Consider the following 14,494-nt stretch of genomic DNA (forward strand, 5'->3'; position numbering starts at 1 on the left):
CCCCCCTTCCCCTCTCTGTCCCCCTCCCCACCCACCCCGGGGCTCTCCCCATCCCGGCGCTGCCGGGACCCCCCAGGATCGGGGGTCGGGCTCCAGCTGCCTCTCAAGAAAGGTGCGGGGCCCCCCAAGGGTGTTGGGGGCTCCCCCTCCCAGGGCTCTGTGGGGCAGCGGGAGGGGGAGGCACAGGAACCATTTTCGTGGTATTGGACCCAAAATACAGCTTTTTGGTTAAACAGGGGAAATGGTGTTTTTTTTTCTCTGCCAGGAGCGTCTCCTCCACCCAGAAACACGCAGCAGCTGCCACCGGGAGCCAGTGCCCCCCTCCACCCCCACCGTGTCCCCCTCCCCGTGAGACGGTGCCACGGTGCCCAGGGGTCCCTGTCCCCCAGCAAACGGTGCCCCTGTCTCTGTCTGGCCCCAACAGGACCCGGTGCCATCGTCCCCCTCCCCAGCCCTCGTCCCACCATTACAGAAACCCTCCTGCCCGGTTGGCGCATGGTGCTGCTTTACTGGGGGGGGGGGGGGGCAGCAGGCAGCACCACGCACCCCAGACAGCTTCAGCTCCCCCCGGGCTCGGGGGGTCGCGGCCCTGCAGTGGCACTCAGGCCAGAGGTGGTTTGGGGCCAAAACCTGCCATTTCCAGGGGGAAAAAGCTCCAGTTCTCCATCACGGTCCCAGGAGGGGGGCGCCGGGGGGCTGGGGGCATTTCCGGCTGCTGAGGATGGACTGGGGGACGAAGGGCAGCTGCGGCGCGGCGGCAGGACGGGGTCAGGTCTCTTTGATCTGGAGGGTTTCGTACATCTCCTGGGCTCACCGCTGAGTCCCTGCACGGAGAGGGGGTTACGGGGTGCCTGTGCCCCCCAGCTGCCACCTCCTGCCAACCCCCCCCTCCATACTGCCACCCTCCCCGCCACCCCACCACGGGGGCTCTCCGCCCAACGTGTGCCCCAGGGAAGGACCCCGGGGGCTGCAAGGCTGTTGTGGGGGGGCTGCACCCAGGGTGGGTGCTCCCAAGAAGGGGTGGGGCAGCAGGGCAGGGCACCCACCGAGTACAGCACCCACGGGATACAGCACCTGCAGAGTGGGGCATCCCTATGGGGTGGGGCACCCACAGAAGGGGGCACGGGGACCCACAGAAGGGGCAGGAGCCGTGAGTAGGGTCCCCCCCAGGACAGGACCCCCTCAGAACAAGGCCCCCCCAGGATGCGTCACCCCCATGCTGACTTACGGCGTAAATGGCTTCTCCTTCTGCTTGGGAAGAGAAAGAGAAAGAGAAAGAGGAGGGGTAGCAGGACGGGGGGAAACACAGACATACCCACCCCTGCCCTCGCTCCCTGGGGAACTGGGGGGAAGTCATGGGGTTTCCTGAATTTTTTACCCCCAATCCAGGACCACCAGAGCCCACACACCCCCTCCCGCCCCCAACTCCCCTTTGCTTTCCCCTTCCTCAGCTGCAGCATCATCTGGATGGGCGCTGGCTGGGGTCCCGTCCCTCCCAGTGCACCCCGTCCCAAACCTCCCCAGTCCCAGCCACCCTGTGCCGACAGCGCCATTACCTCCTTGCCGGCTCCCCGCCGGACGCTTGGACATCCAGGTACTGGGGAGGGGCGAGGAGGTCACCCAAAAGTGAAAAAAAAAAAAAAAAAAAACAAGTAAGGAGAGGAAAAAGCCCCAGCATGGGTGGGAAGCCCTGGGGCACCCGCCATGGGCTCCTTGGGGGTCCCCCCAAAAACCAGGGCCAACCAGGGGTTTAGCTGGGACCCCGAGCTGGGGACAGATGGCCACGGGCCAGATCCTGGCACTCACCTTGAGCGGCAATAGAGGACGGTGAGGACGATGCCGTAGAGGAAGAGGATGCCGTCCAGGATGTAGCAGAGCTCCGGCTCCATCAGGGCCTCTGGGGATGGAGAGGGGGGTGGGAGGGGGTCCCCAGGTCAGCATCCCCCCAGGACGGATCCTGCAGTCGATGTCCCCTCAGACAGCATCAGAGAGCCCCGGAGCCCACCGGGACTCACCCCGGGGTGCCCCTCTGTGCCACGAGCACCCCGGGGTGGGTCTTTGATGGATCCCAGCTTGTCCCAAAGGCACGAGGACACCACCAAAGGATCCAGCCTGACAGCCACGTGCCCACCCAGCCCTCCCCGTCCATGCAAAGCCCCCATCCCCGTGCCCACCTGCCGCCGGGGCCCACAGCAGCAGCAGGGTAGCAGCGAGCAGCAGGCGGGCACCCATCCCTCTGCACGGCCCCGAGCGGGGTCCAGCGGGTTGGGGCTGTCGCGCCGGAGTCAGCGCCAGCAGAGCCAGCGCCTTCCTCCCCTCCGGCTCGCACCGCCCTCGCTTCGCTTCCCCCCTCCTCCGGCCGCACCGGGGAACCAGCCAGCATCGCCGTCCCCTCTTCCCGCAAAGGGTGACGGGGCTGTTGCTCAAGGGCCGGGCGAGCTGTCCCCAAGCGTCACCCCCCCTCCCCGTGCCCAGCCCTGGTGGTACCCCTCCCCAGCCCTGCTGCGGTCAGCCAGGGGGCCCCACCGGCCCCGGTGGATGAAGGCTGGCAGGGAGGCCGCAGGGTGCTGGCGCTGGCACGCGGGCGCTGGCCGCACTCAAAGCCGGGTGGCGGAGGCGGAACCCCGGAGTTTGCCTCCGGGCTCCCCCCCCAGAGAGGATCCTCCATCACGGGAGGGCAACGGCCGCAGGAAAGGGAAGCTCTCGACCACGAGCCTCACGTGGGAAAGGGAGGAAGAGTGGGGTTTCACCGGGGTTTGGCTGGAGGAAGCGCTGACGCAGGGACAGAGGCACCAGACAGGCGGGACCCAGTTTAGTCTTTATTTGACTGGGATGAGGAGGGGGGACGGGGAGGCCGGGGGCTCCCTGCGCCCGGAGCAGCACACACAGCAGGGGCCGGGCACCGGGGCCGACACATCACCGGTCCACTTCCCCGAAGACGATGTCCTGCGTGCCTGGGGGAAGGAGAGAGGGGTCAGGGCGCAGGCAGCCCCCGAACGGGGAAGGAGCCCCCAGGAGAGCCGCGGAGCTGCCAGCCCAAGGAGGGAGCGTACCGATGATGGCCACGACGTCCGCCAGCATGTGGCCCTGTGACATCCGATCCAGACCGGCCTGAAGCGAGCACAGGGACCCCCATCAGCGCGCAGAGCCTGCTCCGGAGCCCCCTGAGCACCCACCACCCTGACCCCTGGCCTGCTGAGGCGGCTCTCTGCCTCCCGGCTTTGCACAACAGCGGAGTGGGTGAGGGTGGCCCAGCTCACTGCTTCCGGAGCGGGTGCCGTGCTGGCAGCGATGCCCACTCCTTCCCTGGCAGCCAGGGGTGGCAGAGGAGAGGGTGCTGTCCCTGCCAGCGCGGCAGGGGGAAGTGGTCAGTTATCAGCAGAGAAAGGAAACCGGCTCTAACGGCAGAGGCACGAGAGGCGACTTGGGTCCCGGAGGGACCCTGGGGACACGCACGCGGTGGCCCACGCACGCGGTGGCCCATGGATGCCTGCCCCAGTCCACCGTGCCGGGGCCACGTTGCAGCGAGCCCAGCAAGGAGACAGGGAAAGAAACCTCATCCCGGGCTGCGCTCGTCCCCTCCAGCCCAAATGCCACCCTCGCAGTGGGACCTGGCACGGCGATGCCGCCGGCCGCCCTGGCCTCTCCTACCAGGTGAGCGAATCCAGCGCCTTGATCTTGCAGCGGTACGGGCGCTGCTGCCATCCGAGACGAGGTAGACACCGAATTCACCCTGCAAGGACACGGGGACAGGGTTGGTGACGCAGTGACACTGTAGGGGGGGCAGAAGCTCTGCCTGCCAGCCACAGCGCCAGGATCCCAAACACCAGTCCGGTGTGAGAGCGGAGCTCTGGGAACAGGACAGCCCACCCAGCTGGTGACAGGAGCACCGCCATGTCCCCAGGAGTGGCACAGGGCAGCCAGGACACCGTTCTCCCACCCCCGACTGAGCCAGGCGCCAGCTGGGATGGGCCCCATGCCAGAGCCCCGTCCCTGTAACACTATGAGAAGTGGCACCTTGGGGGCCTCGATGGCTGTGTAGGTAGCTCCGGGGGCACCTGGTAGCCCTCCGTGTAGAGCTTGAAGTGATGGATCAGGGACTCCATGGAGGTCTGTGGAGAGAGGAGAGCACCGTCACCGCGGGCGTGCAGCCCGAAAACGCTGCCCGTCTCCTGCCTGCGCCGCGGCAGCTGCGGACGGGGAGCAAGACGCAGGAACCGGGGCGGTGGCCACGCTCACACAGCCACTAGCCATAAACAGCACGTGGGATGACGAGGCCGGGCAGCTGCCGGGTCGTCTCCGCCAACCTCCACTCTGCCATCCCCTGCCTTCACCAGGGCGGCTTTTCGGCTGAGCTGGGCCGCGCCTGGCAGAACCGGGGAAGGGAGATCCCCTCCGAGAGCGCGGGGCCGGACCACCGCAGGGCTCAGGAACCGCCTCAGTGGCAGCAAACCCCCCCCCTGCCCTGGCACGGCGCCGTCCTCCCCCCCACGCGCTGCCGGACCAGGCAGGAGCGGCACGCGGGAGGCCGGGCAGTCCCCGGCCGAGCCAGGGGACGGATGTGGCAGCAGATTAACGCCGGCCAAACCCTCAGCACAAGCATCTGACACGCCAAACTGCGCTTCCTGCTCGCCAGCACCGCCGTGCAGCTGGCGGCGAGCCCCGGGGGGAAGGAAGCACTTGTACCTTCATCTCCGCCCGCTTCGGAGGGGAGATTTTGGCATCGTCTACTTTGATCTCCCCCTCAGGCATCTTGTTGAGGCACTGGAGTGATGACGGAGGGACTGTCGCATCTCCTCCACGCGGCACAGGTACCTGCGGGACCCCGTGCCGCTCAGGACCCGTGTCCCACGCAGTGGGCACCCCGCGGGGAAGCCGTGGCGGAGGCGTGACCGCGTGGCAGTGCCGGGGCACGACGTACCTGTCGTAGCAGTCACCGTTGGAGCCGATGGGGACGTCGAACTCCACCTGGTCGTAGACGTCGTAGGGCTGGGTCTTGCGCAGATCCCAGTGGATCCCTGAGCCCCGGAGCATCACCCCGCTGGGCAGAGGGAGGTGGGTGAGCAGCCCCCGGAGAAGGGGCCGCAGCCCCACGCTAACTCCGGGCCCTCCCCCCCAGAAGCGGATCCCAACACAGGGAAAAGCAGCCACATGCCCTCGCCTGCCCACGCTCCACAGCCCTGAGCGGGTGCCACGGCAGGACAGTTTGGTGACACCAGGCGGGTAAAGCCAGGCAGGACACGGCGTCGCAGCTCCTGCCACGCTGCGGCCGCTGGGCGTCACCGCTGTCATCGGTCCCCAGGACAGCTCCGAGCAGCCCGGGGGACTCCACCAGCTGAGCTGAGACTGTGGGCTCAGCCCCAACCCTTCTGGGGCACACACAGCTGGGCGGTGGGGGGTGGCGGAGCCTCTCCCCCGGGAGTGTCCCCTGGAGCCACCGGACCACCTGAACCCGTAGTTGAGAGCCTCTTCTGCCGTTATCACCCCGATGTCAACCGTGCGGTTCTTCCAGATGCGGTTTTGGTGAGCATCTGCGGGCAGCCGGGCGTCAGCCACCCGCCCCCGCACCAGCTGCCTCCCCTCAGCTGTGCACTCCCTTTTCCGACCCGCGTCACCGCGTCACCGCTGCCACCAGAGGAACAACCCCGCTGGCCGTGCCCAGGCAACAGGCAACGCGAGACCCCGCCCTCAGGGCGCTGGGAAGTGGGGTCTGTCCCTCTCTCCCAGGTTTCGAGCAGAAGCCCGGCTCCCGTCCCGCCTCACCTCCTCCACCTCGTCTATCCGCATGGAGAAATTCTTCACGAACTCGTAGATGTCATCCATCAGCCCCAGGGGCAGGTCCTGCGCAGGAGGAGAGGGAAGGCAGCTCGTGTACGGCCAGTGGCACCGGGAATGCGGCAGGGACACCAGAGAGGCCACCACCCACATGGGACACCGTGACACCCCCGTCAGACCACGGGGGCTCTGCAGGCAGCCGGGGCACTGCGCGCCCTTACCTGGTGCACCCCGCCGGGGCGGATGTAGCGGCGTGCATCCGTGCCCCCGACACCCCTCGTAGAACTCGAACATCTGTGGGGACAGAGGAGATCCCGCTGCACGCCAGCACGGCTCCGTGGGCAGCGCCGAGCCCCAGATCCACTGCCCCGCTGATCTCCCGGTACGGCTGCGCTGCCCTTTACCTTCTCCTCTCCTCAAACATCCAGAAGAAAGGGGTCTGGCCCCGATGTCCAGCGCGTGCGTGTCACGCCATGATGTGGTTGAGCAGCCGGGTTATCTCCGCGAAGAGGACTGGGGGCAGAGGGGCACAGGGGGTGAGCCCCTCCGGCCCGCGCTCCACTGGGAACGGGGGCTGAGCCCCTGGAAAGCCCAGAGCTCCGAGCCCTCGGCAGGGCAGGCAGGAGCATCTGCCTCCAGGACGGGAGCTGGGACCCCCGGAGAAACGGGCCGGGACGCGCGGGGCCGCCCTCACCTCGGATCCACTGAGCCCGCAGGGGCGGGCGGATGTTGAGCAGCTTCTCCACGGCCAGGGCGTAGGCCTGCTCGTTGCACATCATGGAGACGTAGTCGAGGCGGTCGAAGTAGGGCAGCGCCTGCCGAAAGAAACGCACTTGAGCAGCGGCCACCAGTGCCCGCAGCCGGCAGCAAAGGCCCGGGATTGTCAGGAGCACTCGGAGGCTTCGCCGCAGACAAGAGTGCCGGGACACGTGGGAGTGCCAGGATGCAGCCCCCTGGCACAGCATCTGCCTGGCTCGGGCTGCTTCGCCCTGAAGGCAGCCCAGAAGCTTCAGCCCGGGCCGGAGCGGACGGCCCTGCCTTGGGATAAGGAACGCAGGATACAGACAACATCCCTCCGTGAAAGTTCTCCAGCTCGCAGGCACTGCGAGGGCCCCAACCCCGCACCCTCGGCACGCGCCAGCTGAGAACCCTCTGCACCGCGCAGCTGGCACGGCACGGCCCTGAGCCGCAGCAGCGCTCCCCCGGCCTCGCGCTATTCCGAGCTGCGTTTCTCCTGCCCGTGGAAAGGTGAAACCCGACGGGGACGATAAATCAGCGGGGCGTTCACCGGCACCGCTGCAAAACCCAACAGGCAAACCGATCCCCTCCCGGCGCGCCACGCAGGCCGCGGCGCATCCGAGCGGGCAGCGGCAGACAGACACACGCCAACGCCCCTCACCCCACACGGACACCCCTCTGCCCCCGCGGACAGACGCCGGCCCGGGCTGCGCCTTGCCTGGAGATACGTCTTGTACTCGATGAGCTTCTCGGTGCCGCGGTGCAGGAGCCCAATGTGGGGGTCGCACTTCTTCACCGTCCCCGCTCAGCTCCATGACCAGCCGCAGGACGCCGTGGGCAGCCGGGTGCTGGGGCCCGAAGTTTATGGTTAAACTGGAGACTTTCTTGTGAGCCAGAGGGTCCTTGTCTGCCCGGGGGAGGAAAGAGGGGAGTTGGGCACGGAACCACCCCCCCCAGGACCGCCACTGCCCCTCAGCACCTTTCCCGGCAGCGCGGACACCGGACAGACGTCCGAGCTGCGCTCAGGGCTTGGCCGGACATCAGGAACGCGGCGTCGCGACCGCCAGCTCCCGTCTTGGCCCGACTACGACTCCTGGGACAGGTCCAGGGGCCTCCCTGCCCCCCAGGAAGCTCGGCCAGGGCTGGCTGCCCTCCCGGAGCGCGGGGAGCCGGCGGGCAGGCTGCGGGCACGGCGGACGGAGATGTGGGGAGCCGGGACAGCGAGGCGAGGGGTGCGGGACTGGGAGCCAGCCGGGGCCCGGCGCAGGGTTGTCCCGCGGCAGCCACGGGTGAGGCTAAAGCCCCCCGGGGCGCCCCCCGCACCCCCGGGAGGCCGAGGCAGCCCTGAGCACCCCCAGCCCTCGCAAGCCGCCCCCAGCCCCACGTACCCCAAACCCCAACCAGACACCCACGGAGCCCCCAGCGGCCCGCGAGCACCCCCGAACAGCGCTGGGCACCCACGGGGCACCCAGGGACCGCAGTCGGGCTCCAGAGCCCCCTGACCACCTCCAAGGGCACCCGAGACCCCCTCAGCCGTCCCCGGGGGCCCCTGACACCCTTCCAGGGCCCCCAGACCCCCGCCAGGGCCCCCAGACCCCCGCCAGGGCTCGCCCTCGGGGCACCCCAGGGCATCCGACCCCCACCCGGGGCCTCGGGCTCCCTCCTCGGGGCACCCCCCGGGCCTGCGGGCTCCTCCGGGGCCCGCAACACCTCCCGGTGCACCGGCCTCGCTGCGCCGGGGCCCCCGCCGCCCTCACCGTTCCAGGGCGGCGGCACCCACTTCTCCGTCTCCTTGCTCGGTACATGACGGCGCCGGCGAACTGCTGCGCCCACTCCACGTCGGGCTGCCACTGCCGCGCCGCGCTGCGGGCCGGGACGGGGCTCAGGCACCGCCGGGCACCGCCGGGCACCGCCTCCCGCCGCCATCCCGCCCCCGGCCCCGTTCCCCGCCGCTCTCACCGCGCCGGAGCCGCCCCAGCCGCGCCGCCGCCGCCGCCGCTCCGCAGCCCCGAAGGTGCCCGCAGCCGCCCCAGCGCCCGCAGCGCCGCCATCTTGCCCTTGGCACTGCGCGTGCGCCGCCCCGCCCGCACGGCCGCGGCGGGGCGGGGCCGGGCGCCATGTTTGGGGAGGGCGGGCGAAGCTCGGCGGCGGCGCCATATTGGTCACGGGCAGCCGCCATGCTCGCTAAGGGAAACAGCCGGGAAACGGCCGCTGGCGTCGCCGCCATCTTTGTGCCGGGCAGAGGCTGGCAGCGGGACGGGGCCGTCCCGTGGGGATGGGGATGGGGACGGGGCGGGCGAGGACGGGGACGGGGACGGGGCAGGATGGAGGGGACGGGGATGGAGACAGGAGACAGGGGGAGAGGGACAGGGGTGGAGGGGACAGGGCGAGCAGGGTGCGCTGGGCAAAGGGGGTGTCCCACAGTGATGGTGGGGGCGTCCCACCGTGATGGTGGGGGCACACGTGTCCCCAGTCCTCCCCACTCGGGGAATTCTGCGGCCGGAGCTGGGCCTTGTCCCCTTCTGTGACACCCGCGGTGTCCCCATGCGGGTGCTGGCGGAGGGCAGTACCGGGGTGCCATGTGGGTGCCAGGGGGTGACCGAAACTGTCCTGTGTCCACCCTGGCCAAGCTGCACCCCAGCCCCCTCACTTGCCAAGTTCCCAGGCTCTGGCATCTGGATTTGTCCCCCTTCCCAGGGAACACGGAGACCATCCAGCTGTGCCAGTACCCTCTGTGTCCCCTGTCCCCCTCCCATGTCCGCAGGGTCAGGCCTCGCCCTGCGTCAGCGGCCGTGGTGACGCCAGCGGCTGTGTGGCCCCCGTCAGGCAGGATGTTCCTGACCCAGCGTGAGTCATGGCGGCTGCGCAGGGTGATGCCGTCCAGATGTTGGCTGCTGGCCACCCCCTCCCAGCGCAGGGCCACGCTGCTGGGGATGGGTCTGGCCCTGGGCAGGGAGATTGAGCAAGGAGGAGCCCCCGTGCTGAGCCCCTGCCAGCACCCAAGGGTGCCCCACGGCTGGGGGATGCTGGAACTGGGGATGCTGGAACTGGGGATGCTGGAGCTGGGGGATGCTAGAGCTGGGGGGATGCTGGAACTGGTGCTGGAGCTGGGGGATGCTAGAGCTGGGGGATGCTGGAGCTGGGAGTAATGGAACAGGGAGGATGCTGGAGCTGAGAATGCTGGAGCTGGGAGATACTGGAACTGAGGAATGCTGGAGCTGGGGGGATGATGGAGCTGAGAATGCTGGAGCTGGGAGATACTGGAACTGAGGAATGCTGGAGCTGGGGGATGCTGGAGTTGGAAGGATGCTGGAGCTGGGGGTTGCTGGAGCTGGAAGATGCCAGAGGTGGCGGATGCTGCACGTGGCAGATGCTGGAGGTGGCGGATGTCGGCCAGAACAGATGTTGGATCCCAGGGATGCCGGCTGTGCCGGATGCCACAGCCGGAAGATGCTGCAGCCCATGGGATGCTGGTTCCGCCGGATGCCAGCTGTGGCAGATGCAGATCCCAGCGGATGCTGCATGTGCCGGCTGCCGCAGGTGCCAGGACCACGGTGGGCTCCCAGTGGGCTCCACACCGCATTGGCAGCACCACTCCTGGGCACTGGTGGGTGCCAGGCAGGTACCGTCCCAGCCAGGCCTGGCTGCAGTGCCAGCAGGGTCCCATGGGTGCAGCCGAGCGCTGCCGCAGCACTGGCACAGAGGCCCTTTGTGCGGTGGCACCAGGTGCCGCCGTCTCCCTTGTGCCAGGCCGCGTCACCATGTTGTTCTCCCGGGGATGGTGGGGATGGCGCCGGCACCAGCACCCGGGGCCACGCAGGGCACCCAGACGGGGGTGCTGGGGTGCCACGGGTGCCAGGGGTGCCGAGATAGGAAAGGTGGCCCGGCCCGGCCCCCCGTTCCGAGCAGGGAGGAAGCAGGATGTGGTCCATGTCCTGCCCGGCTGGGCTGGGGGCCAGGAGGTGACTCGGGGGTGAGACAGTGGGTGGCCCTGCTGGGAAGTGCGGACATGGGGAGGGGACAGAGGGGCTGGCAGCGGACAGGGAGGGCTGGAGGGAGGGGACAGGCAGGGATGGAGGGGCTGGAGAAGGATGGAGGAGATGGGCAAGGACAGGGCACGAGGCGGGCTGGGAGGGACAGGCGGGATGGAGCCGTTAGGAAGCCCCTGGCGAGGGGGGGGTCCCGGTGAGGGGGAACCCCCGGTCCGGCTCCGCTCCCGGGGGACCCGGCTCTGCCTTCCCGGAAAGGCCCGGGGGGGCCGGGGCCACCCCCGCCGCCGGGCTGCCCCGCTCCGCCCCCCCTCCTCCCCGCCCGTTTAAAGGCGGCGGCGGCGGCGGCAGAGCCGGCGGGACCCTGTCGCCCTGTCGCGGTGTTGTCGCGGTGCCCGGGCCATGCGCCGCGCGCTCCTGCCGCTCCTGGCCGCTGCTGTCGCCGCCGCCGGGGCCGCCCCGGCCCCGCGTGTCCCGTAACGGCACCGGACGAAGCCGGGACACGGTCCCGCGTGGGCCGGCCCCGAGGAGAGCCAAGGTACAGCCGAGCCGGGACACGGCGAACCGGGATGGACGGGGACGGGGATGGGCTGGGATGGACTGGGACACACCAACAGGACGGGACCGGGATCACACCGGACCGGGACAGGTCGGGACCAAGATGAATCGGGACTGAGCAGGATGGGCTGGGACCGGGATACACTGGACCGGGATGGGCTGGGACCGGGATACATCGGACCGGGATGGGCTGGGACCGGGATACACCGGACCGGGCTTCCCCTCTGCCTTCGGGGGCATCGCCGAGACCCGCCCCGAGGGGACGACCGGGTCGCGGGCAGCCGGGACCCTGCGGACTGAGAAGGGGGTGGGCACCGGGGCGGGGAAGGCGCTGGGGTGGGGCCCAGAGACACGGGGTGCGCTGAGCTGACAGTACTGATGGTACTGGGGGGCACTGGGACAGCTTCATCAGTGCTGGGGGGCACTGGCCGTGCTGGTACCCTGACCCAGTGCCCCGCTTCCTGGCAGCGCTTTGCTTCGGTGCCACGGTACGTGGAGATGCTGGTGGTGGCGGATGAGTCGATGGCCCAGTTCCATGGAGATGGGCTCCGGCGGTACCTGCTGACAGTGCTGGCCACAGCTGCCCGGTCCTTCCAGCACAGCAGCCTGGGCAACCTGGTGGAGCTGCGGGTGACACGGCTGGTGGTGCTGGGCCAGGGCACTCCTGGGCCCCCCATCACATCCAACGCCGCCCAGATGCTTCGCAACTTCTGCCAGTGGCAGAAAGGGCTCAATGTCCCTGATGAGGACAGTCCCCTCCACTTCGACACGGCCGTCTTCTTCACCCGGCAGGTGCGGAGGGTGACGGCTGGGGGGCTGGGGGGAGCTGCAAGGATCTTCGGGTCCCTGCAGGGTGCTTGGGGGCTGGCAGGGTGCCTGTGTGACCTCCAAGGTATTTGGGTGCTGGCAAAGCCCCTGGGCTGTCCATGGGTTTTGGGGTCTGGCAGGGTCCCTAGGGCCCGTCCCAGGGAGTTTGGGTGCTGGTCAGGTTTGGGGTGTCCCGAGCCCTCACACACACTCTGCCGGCCCCCAGGACTTGTGCGGGGCAGCCACCTGTGACACGCTGGGCATGGCTGACGTGGGCACCATCTGCGACCCCGAGCGGAGCTGTGCCATCGTGGAGGATGACGGGCTGCAATCGGCGTTCACGGCCGCCCATGAGCTGGGTGAGCGATGGGGGCCAGTGGGGAGGAGGGGGGGACCTGCTGTCACCTGTGAGTCCCCCCTGGGGCTGACGCCATCATCCCCTGGCACAGGCCATGTCTTCAGCATGCTGCATGACACCTCCCAGCCCTGCCGGGAGCTGAACAGCCGCTCAGGAGCTGCCCGCCATGTCATGGCTCCTGTCCTCTCCTCGCTGGAGCCCGGTGAGATGTGGTCCCCATGCAGCGCCCGCTTCATCACTGACTTCTTGGACAATGGCCACGGTATGACCTGGCACGGGGGTCCCGGTGCAGGGGGTCCTGCTGCCCTTGGGGACTCCCTGTGTGCAGTGGTGTCACCGTCCCACAGGTCAGTGCCTCCTGGACAAGCCTCTGGAGTGGCTGAAGCTGCCCTCGGCGCTGCCGGCAGCGTCTACCCACTGCTGCGGCAGTCCAGCTCGCCTTTGGACCCGACTCACAGCACTGCGGCAACACGCAGCCACCCTGCGCCTCGCTGTGGTGCACCGGCCGTGCGGCGGCCGCTCCGTCTGCCAAACGAAACACTTCCCCTGGGCCGACGGCACGCCGTGCGCGCGCGGGCAGAGCCTGCATGGACGGGCTCTGTGTCAGCGCTGTCCGCATGCAGGAGCTCACCGTGAGTCCCAGCGGGGTGGCACAGGGGGTGGCAGGGTGGTGTCCACCCGCTGGCTTCAGTTTGACCCCCCGCTCTGTGTTTTCTGGCTGCAGACACCCATGGATGGTGGCTGGGGGCCATGGGGGCCATGGGGTGGGTGTTCGCGGACCTGCGGCGGCGGCATCCAGCTCTCCCACCGCAACTGCACCGCGCCGGCGCCTCGCCACGGTGGCCGGTACTGCGAGGGCAAGCGCACCCGCTTCCAGTCCTGCAACGTGGAGGAGTGTCCCGCAGCACCCGTGAGTGGAGCCGGCCGGGGTGGGGAGAGTGAGGATGTTGCCAGCCTCTGGCATGAGCTGGGGGGGGTCTGGGGGCTGCACTGGTGCTGACCATGCCCCACCGCTGCCGGCAGCCCTCGCCTTCCGGGAGGAGCAATGCGCCGCCTACAACCATCGCCCCGACCTCGTCAAGGGGCTCCCGGCTCCCCAGGACTGGGTGCCGCGCTACAGCGGCGTTTCCGAGCGAGACCAGTGCAAGCTGACCTGCCAGTCCCAGACCCTGGGCTACTACTACGTGCTGCAGCCGAGGGTGAGTGTCCCCCACCCGCCGCGCACCCTGGGGTGCCGCCGGCGGGTGCTGAGGCCGTGCTGTGCCACAGGTGGCCGACGGGACCCCCTGCTCCCCCGAGAGCACGGGGGTGTGCGTGCAGGGCCGCTGCGTCCCCGCGGCTGCGACCGCGTCATCGGCTCCAAGAAGAAGTTCGACAAGTGCATGACGTGCGGTGGCGACGGCTCCGGCTGCACCAAGGTCTACGGCTCCTTCGCCAAACCCCGGTAAGCACCCCAACGGCAGCAGTGGGGCAGGGGGGGAATGCCACCTGCGGGCTGCCCTCATCCCCCCTCCAACCCCACTGTGTCCCGCAGCTACGGCTACAACGACGTGGTGACCATCCCGGCGGGCGCCACACACATCCTGGTTCGGCAGATCTCGGCAGCGGGCGGCGAGGACGTCTTCCTGGCACTGCGGCGGCCGGCCGGCGGCTCCCTGCTCAACGGCGGCTACGTCCTGGTGCCCTCCCCAACCGACGTGGTGCTGGCGGGCGGCAGACGACCTGCGCTACAGCGGGGCCACAGCAGCCACCGAGACGCTGACGGGCCGGGGGCCGCTGCGTGAGCCCCTGGTGCTGCAGGCGCTGGTGGTGGACGAGCGGCACCCACCGCGCTTGAAATACAGCTTCTTCGTGCCCCGGGTATCGAGACGCCCATCGGCAGCCTGGGAGAAGCAGAAAGCCCAGATTCTGGAGATCCTCAGGAACCGCCAGCGTGACAAGTAGCAGCACGAGCCCGGCCAGGACACGGCTCTGCCAGGGAGCAATCCTGATGGCACCGCAGCGTCTATTTATTTGGTTATTTATTGCCCACCGAGAGCAGGGGCACTGTCCATGGGCAGCCCCTCGGCAGAGCCCTGGCGGGCTCATGCCACGCACGGACGAGCCTCAGTGTGGGTAACTGTGTCTACCTCAGCCCCTGCGGGCAGAGCAGGGCGACCACCTGGGCAGGTCCCAGGGTCCCCTTCCCCGCGCTTCCCCCTACCCTGGCTGTGCCTCCCCTGGCACAGCCGCCCAGCTGTAATTTATTGCAGCGCTGTTATTTAAAACT

General features: G+C 69.1%; 2 protein-coding genes across 2 annotated transcripts; one reads left to right on the top strand and one right to left on the bottom strand.

Moving 5' to 3' along the window:
• Positions 1–2,916: 2,916 nt before the first annotated feature.
• On the bottom strand, positions 2,917–9,369 carry NDUFS2 (NADH:ubiquinone oxidoreductase core subunit S2). The gene is given in 24 exon segments (XM_086608926.1): positions 2,917–2,954; positions 3,054–3,111; positions 3,652–3,668; positions 3,671–3,697; positions 3,700–3,733; positions 4,018–4,049; positions 4,052–4,112; positions 4,687–4,775; positions 4,778–4,815; positions 4,922–5,041; positions 5,447–5,522; positions 5,525–5,531; positions 5,764–5,841; positions 5,997–6,025; positions 6,028–6,051; positions 6,054–6,071; positions 6,181–6,288; positions 6,470–6,590; positions 7,232–7,313; positions 7,315–7,420; positions 8,271–8,315; positions 8,318–8,376; positions 8,473–8,653; positions 9,291–9,369. Coding segments are annotated over 24 exon segments (1,527 nt in total).
• Positions 9,370–11,214: 1,845 nt separating this feature from the next.
• ADAMTS4 (ADAM metallopeptidase with thrombospondin type 1 motif 4) lies at positions 11,215–14,169 on the top strand. Its single transcript, XM_086608927.1, is given in 14 exon segments — positions 11,215–11,367; positions 11,529–11,852; positions 12,094–12,226; positions 12,317–12,487; positions 12,573–12,646; positions 12,648–12,732; positions 12,735–12,805; positions 12,807–12,857; positions 12,950–13,154; positions 13,249–13,424; positions 13,495–13,555; positions 13,558–13,669; positions 13,760–13,937; positions 13,939–14,169. Coding segments are annotated over 14 exon segments (2,025 nt in total).
• Positions 14,170–14,494: the final 325 nt, after the last annotated feature.

The sequence above is a fragment of the Tauraco erythrolophus genome, chromosome 3, assembly GCF_009769465.1.
Source record: "Tauraco erythrolophus isolate bTauEry1 chromosome 3, bTauEry1.pri, whole genome shotgun sequence".
NCBI lineage: Eukaryota > Metazoa > Chordata > Aves > Musophagiformes > Musophagidae > Tauraco > Tauraco erythrolophus.